Source organism: Eumetopias jubatus, unplaced genomic scaffold (assembly GCF_037043125.1).
Source record: "Eumetopias jubatus isolate StellerSeaLion01/CBP00866 unplaced genomic scaffold, mEumJub1_p1.0 scaffold_3, whole genome shotgun sequence".
Lineage (NCBI taxonomy): Eukaryota > Metazoa > Chordata > Mammalia > Carnivora > Otariidae > Eumetopias > Eumetopias jubatus.
Genome location: NW_028274809.1, coordinates 121,302,626 through 121,314,678, shown reverse-complemented (window position 1 = coordinate 121,314,678; position 12,053 = coordinate 121,302,626). Strand labels below are relative to the sequence as shown.

The window sequence follows — 12,053 nt, the reverse complement described above, 5'->3', positions numbered from 1 at the left end:
ATAAATGCAAAAATAGCCTCAGAATAAATGGTGAAGGAAAATTGCATTTGTATAGCTGTGTTCAAGATTGTTTCATGGGAGAAACTCTTTGTTCCTTCTTTGGAAAACAGAAAACAACTTTTTTTCTTGTATTTTCTGTAGCTATGACACCTCTTATCTCTTAAACGTAGTCCTATGTGACATGATTTCATGCTAGACTCTGAGCGCCTGAAAGGCCCTGGTCGTCTCTCAAGCAACTCAGTGGTCTAGAATAAATCGTTTCTTGACATGTGGTCCATAAACCATTTATGTAGGAATCATCTGGGCAAATGTTAAAAATGTGGATTCCTGGCTCCCATTCTAGACGTGCTCAACAACTGGGGCAAAATGCCCAGATTCTACATTTTTCATCCCCTCTGGTGATTCCTATCACGGGTCTCGATCCGTGTGTTGCAGGACAGTAGCTACCAGCCACGATGGCTATTGAGTACTTGAAATGGGCTAGTCCAGATTGAGATGTGCCATAATTGTAAAATACACACTAGATTTTGAAGACTTAGTGTGAAAAAAAGGACTGTAAAATATCTCAATTTTTATGCTGATTATATGTTAAATTATAGTATTTTGGATATATCGAGTTAAATAAAGCCAATGATTAGTTTTTACTTATTTTTCTTTTTTATAGCTAACTGGAAAATTTTAAGTTACCTATATGGCTTGCATTCTGTTTCTCTTAGATAGCATTGGTCCCGGTGAAGGGGAAGAGTTGGGTTTTTTTTTTTAACCTGGATTCTTCTCTGTTTCACAATTGATGTGCTGTTCTTCATACCCCAAAATTATTTATAACTGATCCTTGTTTGCATTTTTTTTAAAGATTTATTTTATTTTATTTTACTTGAGAGAGAGAATGAGAGAGAGAGAAAGCACATGAGAGGGGGGAGGGTCAGAGGGAGAAGCAGACTCCCTGCCGAGCAGAGAGCCCGATGCGGGACTCGATCCAGGGACTCCAGGATCATGACCTGAGCCGAAGGCAGTCGCTTAACCAACTGAGCCACCCAGGCGCCCCTTGTTTGCATTTTTTAAAAGGCTGTAATGCAGAGTTCGCATGGAACCCTCTGTCCTCTCTTGCCCTAACCTCTTAATGTTCAAAGCATTCACTTTTCAGTTAATTAAGAACACAATCTTTGACCTGTGAGCTGATTGATACCCACTTCCCTGAATCAGGGTTTCTCAAAAGCAAACTATTGACATCTTGGGCTGAATAATTCTTTGTTCTGGGGGCTGTCCTTTGCATTGTATGATGTTGAGCAGCATCCCTGGCCTCCAGCCACTGGATGTCAGTAGCAATTCCATCCCCAGTTGTGACAACCAAAAATATCTCTAGACATTGCCAAATGTCCCTGGTTTGGAAAAATTGCCTGGGGTTGAGAACCACTGCCTCAGAATAATCACCCCGTTGTCATAAGCTCTTATTCTGAATTACCAAACTTTTGAGAGTAGGCGGCCAGGGAGTCAGCCCCTGTCTTTCTACTGACTTGACTGCCACAGGCCTGAGTTGAGATGGGTATCAGTGGTATCCACATCTACTCCCTTCTTTGTATTGTGACCCCGTGTCAGAGAAGCTCTTAGTGTTATGGGATTATCTTTTGATCCTGATCCAAAGGGCTAGAGGATCAATTCGATTTAATTCAACAAATACTCCCTAAATATCTTCTTGATGGGCTTGATGCTGTGAGGGCATACAAGAATGAATAAGGTAATGTCTCTTTCTCTCTCCCCGCCCCTCCCAAAATTAGACAGGCACATTCAAAGGCAAGGGGCACCTGGGAGATAATTCATTGCTCCTTTGCTGCTGAATTCTGGCACAAACTCTTGAGTTTTTACAGAATCACTGTTCAGAGGGCCATGTCTCTGATATCCAGGTCATGGACCAATCTAATGGGCTGGTGAATTCCATTTCATTCCGTGGTCACAGTCTCTACCCTGGACCCCAAGCAGTTAACCTGTAGAGGTAGCCAAATGAATAAATCAGGATAGATCCTGATTCTTATAGTGTTCTGTGCCTCTTCCATTCATAATTACCTGGTAATATAGTTAACGTCTTTGTGTGTTGAATCTCACCAGTGGGTTTATCAGCTTCCCCAGAGGGGCACTCTGTCATTCCTCTATCTTTATACAATACCTTGTTGAGACAATGTGTATTTAATAAATGAATGAATTCATCATTACCCCTGGAAGTGTTGATGCCTCGCCTGGGCCAGAATGAGTCAGTGGTTTCCTGTGTGCCCTGCAAGGACCACACACAAGACACTCACACAACGCGCAACACTAAGAGTTTATTTTATTTAAAAGTCCTTGAAGAGCTGCAGTATTTGTTGGTAATACTGATGCACTGGGTACAGTGTTTGTCAGTGATAATGGTGCACTGGATATCATGCAGCACCATATGCATCACGTAATACGCAACACAAAGGGAAAATGGAGCCTCCTTCTTTGTGAAAAAGATGCTCAAAATACTGAACAAAAAATGAATAACGAAAAAACTAAACGTAGCTTCCAATGAGTGCCCTGAATGTCTTTTGCTCTTCACACCAGGCTCTGTGTTGAGACAGCAGACTCCATTATAATCTGACCTCTTTCCAATTTAGTAATAAGATAAAAGAATCGTACAGTGAGCATCCTTTTCCTTACCACCTACGTTCAAAGGTTTAACCAAACTGAAATTTGTTTGTGAAGGACTGTATTTTAATCATGTTGCAACAGATGGCTTTAGAGGCAAAGTGACACGAGCTTTTGTAGCTGTAACTGAAAGGCCTCTGTAGGAACCTTCCTCGTGAAAAAAAGGCTATGGTGTGGTCATAGTGTGTGTGCCAAAAGTCCGTCAGCTTCCCCACCTTCACAGCTTCGTTTCTCCTATTTACTTCCTCAAACATCACACCCCAAGTGTGAGGGCTTGCCTTTCTGTGTTTACATTTTATTCCACTGTAATTCTCTAGCAGTCCTGATATCTTGATTTCACGAAGCAGTCCTAGGATATTCATCTGTTGTTTTGCATAATTTCCTGTCCCCCTAGACTTACTTATGAATGCTGAATCTACCTTAGCTTTTCCCAGTTTCTTGGTTAAAAACAAACAAACAAACAAAAAAACCCAAAGCTTAAGATGTTAGAATTATTTAGTGATTCCTTCTGAAAGACTGTCCTTAGCTTGCCTGATCCCTGTGTTTTTCTTTTCCCTGGAGTGTTTCATTTTCCACCTCTAGTAGCCTGGAGTTCTGCACACACCGAGCATTAACTGAGCGCTTACGGGAAACGGCAGTGTGGTGGTCATGTGAGTTCTGGGCCGTAAGATGCTGTCCTTCTCAAGAACACACTAACAGAAAAACAGGCTCTCAAGTCAATAAATGATATGTAATTGCAGAAGTGTATTAAGCCTCTTTGGAAGGATTTTCTTTTTTCTGGAAAGAGATGGGCCTTGAACGAATACAGAAAGGAGGGAAATGATGTGTGGGTTCAGTGAAGCACCGAGAGCCCCCAGCAAACCCTGCCCCCCTTCTCTGCTGCTGTTTGGGGGCAACGGGGCTGTTCCTTTTCTCCCAAAGACCCTGCCCACTGAGAGCAAAAGAAACTTCTTCAAACTCTAACCACATACCAGACAATGTGCACATCCTTTATGTGGATTATCTCGTTTAATACCTATAATTCCATTTTTTGAAAGATGGAAGCAGGCTGTTACTTGCCCACATGGGGCAAAATCAGTACCCTTCTTTTACTCCTGTTTTCTGAAATTACCTTTTAAAAAAATAGAAATAACACCAATATCTCTACCTCTAGAGATTATATTTCAGGCTCTTTCTATGTAACCACCATGATAGGAACATATAAATACAGGTTTTTATACAAATATGACATTAATTTTGCCATTTGTAACCTGATTTTTTTTTTATTTAAAATATGTTGTGAGCATCTCTTCATGGTACTAAGTATATTATATCTTACCCTAGTTACATTATCATCTTAATGGCTGCATAGTATTCTGCTTTTTAGGCCATTTTATTTTAACTGACTCCTGTTGATGGGCATTTACTTTAGGTTTTTTTTTTCTTTGCATCTTTCTTTTGGCTTTAATGTGATTTTCTCACTTAGAGTATATGCCACAGTAAAGTTTCTAAATTTCTTTTATATTCAAAATGATTACTGGACTTAATAAGCCTTCTAGTAATGATAATCTAACACATATATTGTGTTCAATGTAGGAGCTGGGCACCATTACAGACATGTCATACAAAACTACTTAATAAAAATTTAATACAGTGTTCTCCCACAACCATATGAGGTCAGTACTACTACTGCCTTCATTTTACAGACGAGGAGGTATAGAGAGGTTAAGTGACTTGCCCAAGGTCACACCACTGGGCAATGGCAGAGCTGGGATTCCAGCAACCTAGGATTCAGAGACTACGTTTTTGACCATCTCACTATACTGGCTCTGGACACCAAGTCATTTCAAAAGTGTAGAAGTCCCAAACCCAATGTGCAAGAAAACAAAAATGCAGGCAATGCCAGCATTTTCGTTGGTTATTTAGAAATAAAGTGTGCCTCCTGATGAGTTGTACCATGCAACGCTTTGCTACTCAGTGCTTAATGGTTCTATTGCCCCAGGCTTGCTGACTCCCCTGACATAAAATAAAAACGAGCAGGGTATTATTATATAGAGTCATATGAAATCATCAGCACCTTCCTCCCACCTCCTGACTATCTTTATCTAACTCGAGGCAGAAGTTGGAACAGACCAGATTCAACTTCAGCCTGGCCGTGTTCCCCCAGGCCCGCTGCAGGTGCAGTCTGCAGGAGACAGAATCGCTGGCTTCCTCATCAGATGGCTAGCACTCGGTGCTGAGGAAAGCCACCTCCAGTCCCGTCAGCTTAGTCACCAAGATACTCTTTCACTGTAAACTCTAATGTCCTGATCTCCTGTCTCATGCCAGCTTGCCATTTTTAGAAAAACCCTAAGGGGAAAGAGGAAGCTTTGAATCTCCAGATCACCTCGTTGGTTAGTCCCCTTGGAATTCCCAGAGGAGGTTCAGTGACACCGTTGTTGCTCTTGCTAGGGTTAACTGTCATCAAAGGGCTGGGAGGGGGGCCCAAGCAGTCTAAAATGAGCTGGGTATTTGGTTTTGTGTTTAGGCTACTTAGGTGACCCATTTCTTACCTGGAAGAGTGAGAACATTTCAGATGCTCTCTTGTCTATCCCATGGCAAATCATACTCCATTAAGATAGCACAAAAGACTTAGGAGGGAAAAAGTTTACAAAACATTTTGCTTTGGTCTGCATGATAATCACTAACTGTATGGGTAGTTTTTCCTTCAATCCAATTGATTGGTGCTTTGGGCAGGGTGCCTGGCCAGCCACACTGGCTTCTTTTTAATCTCCTTTCTTCTTTCTTTATAGGGTCTTTGACTATTGTCCATTGGGAATTAACGTTTTCCCTTTAAGAAGCACACATCTTACCCTTCTTGGGCCACTTAAACTCTGCCTTCCTAAAGTCCGGGAATCACAAATAGCTACATTTGCTTTTCTCCCTAGTGTTATAATGTTGCGCTCCCCCATCTTTCCATCACTGCGACTTCAGCATCCGTTTCCTTGTTGTCCAGAAGTAGGTCAGGATAAGAAATTCCACTTTCTCCTTCAGCCTTCTTGTCGTTAACAGGGCAAACAAATCAAACAGGGCAAACAAAAAACTTGTTAAATGCTCACTTTGATAGGCCAGAGAAATAAATCCCCTTCTCACTATACAAAGTCAGAATTACCCTTAGCTTCGGAGTTAAGGGCACAGAACACTGGTGTCAAGTAAACATGGGCTCCAAAGCAGCTCTATCAGTCAGTTGCTTGGTGTGGGTGTTGAGTCTTAGAGATCAGCAGGGATTCTGCTCTCTCCCTCTTCCATCTCCAGCACAACACGGGCTAGTTCTTTTTTCCTGGTGCCTCTTGGGTTTGCTCTTTCCAATCCTTTCCCGTTTTCCCTACCTTAGACAGCACTTGTTTTTGTGTGCTCTGACTTCTCAAATCTGAACTTTTACTTCTGCTCTCATCAGACTTCCCACACCCTACTGGAACTGCTCGTCTACCTTCACCACCAACGCGAGAATTCTGTGAGAACAGAAACTTACCTCTTGTACCTCACTGTTGTATCCTTGATTCCTCCAACGAGTAGATTCTACCATTGATAGTAGAATGAATGAATGAATGAATGAATGAATTCCTGTGTTACAGCAACTGCCTCCAGACTTCTCTCCAGTAAACTTTTCCTCCTGCCATCAGTCTAAACTACAACGCTGCTCATGATATTCCTTTCCTGATCAGGAATCTACAGCATCTTCCTGATTTCCCCATGAGTTTTGAATAATGAGGCTTGTTTCTCATGGTCCCTGATCACTTGGTCCCACCCTACCTGTTCAGCCTTTTCTCCCACATCTCAGCTTGTGCTGCCCCCTCCTCTCCATGTGGCCACACTAGAATGCGCTTGCCTCCCCCTTGGGTGCTTTGCTTTTGCCCTCTCCTTAAAACCAACTCATCTGCGAAGAGTCCTAGCTCAAGTCCTGCTTCTGTGCAGACCTCTGAACGTTTCTCATCTCTATTGGCCTCCTCTGCCTTCTTTGATCTTCTATTGGCCTTTAGTTTAATTCTACCTATGGAGGTTTTGTCCACCCGCCCACCTGGTTTATGATATCTTTGAGGACAGGAGCCATATTTTGTAGGTCTTTGCATTCTACATAGCTCCTAGTTTAAGTCTGGTTTCCACACCCCGTGTTCTCCTGTTTACACTTCTACCCTGGCAATATGTTTTATTTATATATGTTTTATATATATATATATATACACATATAATTTACTGTTAATAGATTATATAGAGGTAGCCTATTAAATATCTTCTGAACAAGCCTTAGATTTTCTTATTCTGTTTTAAGGGAATATTTTTTCCTATTTCTTCGATGCATAAAGGCATATTCAACAGCTCTTTGATCCCCCATCTCCCCTACACTATCCAGTATCCTGCTATAAGGATCAGCAACCTGTATACCTCGTAGGCATGGTGGCTAATGCGCAATATCAAGTTATCCATGTCCAAATGTATTGAGTGGTTGATGAGCGCTCCAAGTAGATACTAGAGCCTGCTGAAACCACCTAAAGATTTCTGTACAAACTCTGTGGATTTGAGCCCTCGTCACTGTTAATTGCTACAAAAGTCAAGAGTTGGTTATAGGTCCTGCATTGGACCAATGTCAGAGAGCCATCCTTTTAGGAAGCAGGGCGATTATGGGCTCCCGTCCCTATAAGTGGTTCTTCCATATATCTGGGAAGTCAGGCAAGTCCAGGATATATAGAACAATAGGGGCAGGAACCTCTTCTTGTCTCTCTTAGGAACCCCAGCCTAGAGGAGTGCTTCTCAACCTTTAATGTGCATATGAATCACGTGGAGATCATCTTAAAATGCAGACTCTCAGTCAGAAGGTTTGGGGTGGGACCTGAAATTTTGTATTTCAAACGAGCTCCTAGATAATGCCAATGCTGATGTTACCTGGCTGTGGACCACACCACACTTAGATTCGCAAGGGCTTAGCATATAGACACCTTTTTGCCTACTGGACTTTAGGGAGTCAGCGTCTCAAGGAAGACTCCCATGCATGCCGACATTCGTTCCAGCATCTCCTATAAGAATGTGGCTAAGTGTATCTTTAATTCTTTTTCAAACAGCATATCTAAGTTTTGCAACCATAAACACCAGCCAGGAGAATATATATTCCATGCAGAAAATGATGATGCCGAATTCACAAAAATGTTCACGCTGAACATAAGAAGTAAGTTAAATTATCAAGAAATTTCATTTTCATTTTATAACTCCTTCATTATGTATTAACTATTACCAGAAAGAGCTAAGCAATGGCTTAGAAGGGATGCTATAAGCTATTTTTATATGCCGAAGTATGTTGAAATTTTACTTCAAATCTACCAGCTTTATTTATATATAGATCTATCAATCAACAGATATATAGATAGATAGATATTTCTTTCTGTGTTCATCCTTTGAAGCTAAGATACTTCTTCCATGTCCTCTCTGAGTGCACTTTAGTGTAGTCTCATTGACTTGGTACTTTGAAAGGTCATGTTAAGGAATAGCTAAAAGTCACATTGCCTGCCATTTGTTTGTCTTAGTAATTTCTGTTTCTTTAAAAGAAGAAGATATAAAAAGATGAGAGTACATTTCGTTGGCCTTTTTGTAGGTGTTTCTTCTGAAGCCAAGAATCAATTTGATTCTTGGAGGTAATAGATTTGCATGCCTCTGCTGTCTACAGGAGGGGCCTGGCAGTGGAAAAGTCATGTTCCGCAGATGGGTGGTAGGGTTTCCTGGACAGAAAATTCCATACAAGGGGCAGAAAGGGAATAACCAGAGGGCTTGAGTCATCCTGCATATGAGACACCCTCACCGAGGCACAAACAGCTTGGAGTGGACAGGCAGCCTCGATGAAGTGAACGCTGAAGCCGTTTCTGGAAAGTCCCGTACCACAGGAGCTTATTTTTTGTGTTATTTTCTACAGGGAAACCTCAGGTGCTAGCCAAGACATCAGCAAGTCAGGCTTCGTGTTCCTCTGATGGCTACCCCTTACCATCTTGGACCTGGAAGAAGTGTTCAGACAAGTCTTCCAAGTAAGGAGGACATTGGTGTCTCTTGTGTTGGAAGAACATAGAACTCACACTCTCTCTGACATATTGACTCTTTCTCATGAATACACTTTAAGAAGAAATGATGAAGTATTTAAAATGTTTGCCTTCTGAGTCAACCATAATTCTCAATGGTCACAGAGTGTTTATGATAACTTTCAACAGCGAAATAAATCCCTTTCCAACCTCCCGAGACCAACCCTAACTTCTAATCTGACGACAGCCCCACCTGCCTAACCTCTCTGTCTGCCATTTCTTTTCAGCTGCACAGAGGAGATCACAGAAGGAATTTGGAATAAAAAGGCTAACAGAAAAGTGTTCGGACAGTGGATATCAAGCAGCACCCTTAACATGAGTGAAGCCATGAAGGGATTCCTGGTGAAGTGCTGTGCCTACAATTCCCTTGGCACATCTTGTGAAACAATCCTTTTAAACTCATCAGGTAGACAGCAGTCGCTATTGTAATGTACCACCTCCAGGAATTCCCCACTAGAAGGCTTTCCCTGTCGTTGGCTTTTATTTGGGGAATTTCACCAGAGCACATAGGTTTGGTGTGTGAGACAAGAAGGCTTTTTGAGTCAGGCAAGAATCCCCACTGAACATATGCTATTTTGTAATTCAGGGGCAGAGTGACTTCTCCCTACGTGAGTGTGACTCATGCGTTACAGTGATGGAGGTAGAACCATAAGCCCCAAGAACAGGAAGTATCTACCGAAAGATCCAACTCCAGAGAAACTGATTTAGTAATTGGGGTCCCTACCATTTTACCTCTTGGTTGATCACCTTCTGTTCCTTTAGCCTGCTGTTTTATACTTTTGAGTTTGTTTTTTTAGAAGCCTCCTAATTTAAACAAGTCTGAAACCTGCCCGCCTACACTGAGAGTTGAGAATCACCAGCATCCCAAAACTAACTTCCCATTCATACGATACCTTCATCGGGAGAGCACAGACTTTTTTTTTTTTTATCTGACTTATATATCCCGTGGGTTTAACTAGGTGTCATTCCTATAACCCTAGGAAGTGATTTGTAAAAATGGGGTCAAAATCATTCAAAATTATCTAGAAAGGGAACTTGTCCTTTAGATGAACGTTGCCTGATTTTCTGTGGGGAAATGAGTATCTGTCAAGTGCTTGCAAGAACTGCAAATGATGGTTTCTCAAACAGGAGGTGAGAGACGATAATAAGATCTACTCCATCAACCAGGAACACAGGTTCATTGCTCGGTGACACTCTTGCCTTGCAGGGCCCTTCCCTTTCATCCAAGACAACATCTCCTTCTATGCAACAGTCGGGCTTTGTCTTCCCTTCATTGCCGTTCTAACCATGCTCATTTGTCACAAGTACAAAAAGGTAAAAGCAAAGGTAAAAATTCATCCCTGTTTCCCATTTCTAAGGGCCTGCCTGTTGCTAATTGACCCATTATTTCATCTCTGAAGCAATTTAGGTATGAAAGCCAGTTGCAAATGGTACAGGTGACCGGCTCTTTGGATAATGAGTACTTCTACATTGATTTCAGAGAATATGAATATGATCTCAAATGGGAGTTTCCAAGAGAAAACTTAGAATTTGGTAAGAATTGAATAGTTCCAATGTTTCTGTAGCATTTCCTTTCTATTGGAAAATCTCTAACATGTCCTCACTCACCATTTGTCTTTCAGGGAAGGTGCTGGGATCAGGTGCTTTCGGAAAAGTGATGAATGCAACAGCTTACGGAATTAGTAAAACTGGAGTCTCAATCCAGGTGGCAGTCAAAATGCTGAAAGGTACAGTAAAATGGGGCGCCTGGGTGGCTCAGTCGGTTAAGTGTCTGCCTTTGGCTCGGGTCGTGATCCCAGGGTCCTGGGATCGAGACCAGCGTGGGGCTTCCTGCTCGGCAGGGACCCTGCTTCTCCCTCTCCTCCCTGCTTGTGCTCTCTGTGGCTATCTCTCTCTCTCAAATAAATAAAATCTTTTTTTTAAGATTTTATTTATTTATTTGACAGAGAGATAGAGAGCACAAGTAGGAAGAGTGGCAGGCAGAGGGAGAGGGAGAAGCAGGCTCTCCACTGAGCAGGGAGCCGGATGTGGGGCTCGATCCCAGGACCCTGGGATCATGACCTGAGCCGAAAGCAGCCGCTCAACCTACTGAGTCACTCAGGCACCCCAAATAAATAAAATCTTTGAAAAAAAAAGGTACAAGTGCAATGATATCCACAATGATGCACGAAAATGGGAGGCATGGTCTCCCGCCTCCGTGTTTACTCTTTTCCATCATTTTTATGGTTGCTGCTTGCCATGCTTCAAGGCTAAAAGGGGACTGAGTTGGGGTTCGGGTCAACCAAGTTGTGAGTATAAAATACAAGTCATGAACGCAAAACTCCATCTCTTCTGGACTCCATCTCAACACTTCTGTTGAGTGTTTTCGGCTTCAGTATTAGGGGGTACTGTTACTACAGGCAGATGTTGTTTCTCACATTTTGACACAGACCCTGGGTAGAAGAACAAATTGAAGCCCTCTGTATTCTCACTTCCCACTCGTGGCTTCATTACCTCCCACCTGGCCTCCACCGCCATCCCTCCCCTTAGCATCACTCACTCAGCCAGAGTGCCCCGGTTGGCTTTTGCTGAGGGAATCAGCAACCTCCAACAAACCAAGTCTAATGGGCATCTTTTAGTCTTCATGCTGCTTGACTTTTCAGCATAGATTGGCACCATTGACTGTTCTCTCCTTTAAACCCTTTCTTCCTCTGGTTTCCGTGTCACCATATTCTTTTGTTTTTTCCTCCTGCCTCTCTGCCTGCTTCACAGTCCTATGCTGGCTCCTCGTCTTTTACCCGGCTTTTTATGTGGGGTTCCTGAAGGCTTGCCCCTGGGCCTCCTTCCCTTTTCACACCACATGCTCTCCACAGGCTATGTCAACGACACCCATGCCTTCATCCCTTGTACCAATGGTTCTCACAATCGTGCCTCCCTTCCGAGCCTCAGGTTATGTCCAAATGCTTGGGTGTCTCCAAAGTTTCCCTAATTCAGTCTGAACTCCTCCAACCCTGGCCCTCCATCAATGCTCCCTGTCTGTGATTGGTTACAAGTACCAGTGACTTGCCACATTCCCCACAGTCAGGTGAACCAGAAACCAGAACCAGAAACCGGAAGCCTTCATTCCAGCCCCCTATAAGCCATCCGTCTCAGGTTCCCTGCTTGGTGTTCCTTGAATCCATCCTCTCCTCATCTCTAGTCCGAATCTATCTCTCCTGAACGAACGGCTGCAGTAGCCTTCCAGGCAGGGATCCTTATGCGCTCTTACCTCCTTTAGGATTCTCTATATTGAAGCCCCAAGTGACGACAATGAAACGCAAAGCGGATCATTTTCCTACT

General features: G+C 42.7%; 1 protein-coding gene across 2 annotated transcripts in view; it reads left to right on the top strand.

Moving 5' to 3' along the window:
- Positions 1–12,053, top strand: part of FLT3 (fms related receptor tyrosine kinase 3) — a 72,111-nt gene that overhangs the window by 40,765 nt on the left and 19,293 nt on the right. For both annotated transcript variants that reach the window (XM_028107766.2, XM_028107773.1), the window contains exons 10-15: positions 7,734–7,837; positions 8,576–8,684; positions 8,963–9,141; positions 9,943–10,049; positions 10,136–10,268; positions 10,358–10,462. In XM_028107766.2, coding sequence (XP_027963567.1) covers positions 7,734–7,837; positions 8,576–8,684; positions 8,963–9,141; positions 9,943–10,049; positions 10,136–10,268; positions 10,358–10,462 — 737 coding nt within the window. The remainder of the gene's footprint in view (positions 1–7,733; positions 7,838–8,575; positions 8,685–8,962; positions 9,142–9,942; positions 10,050–10,135; positions 10,269–10,357; positions 10,463–12,053) is intronic.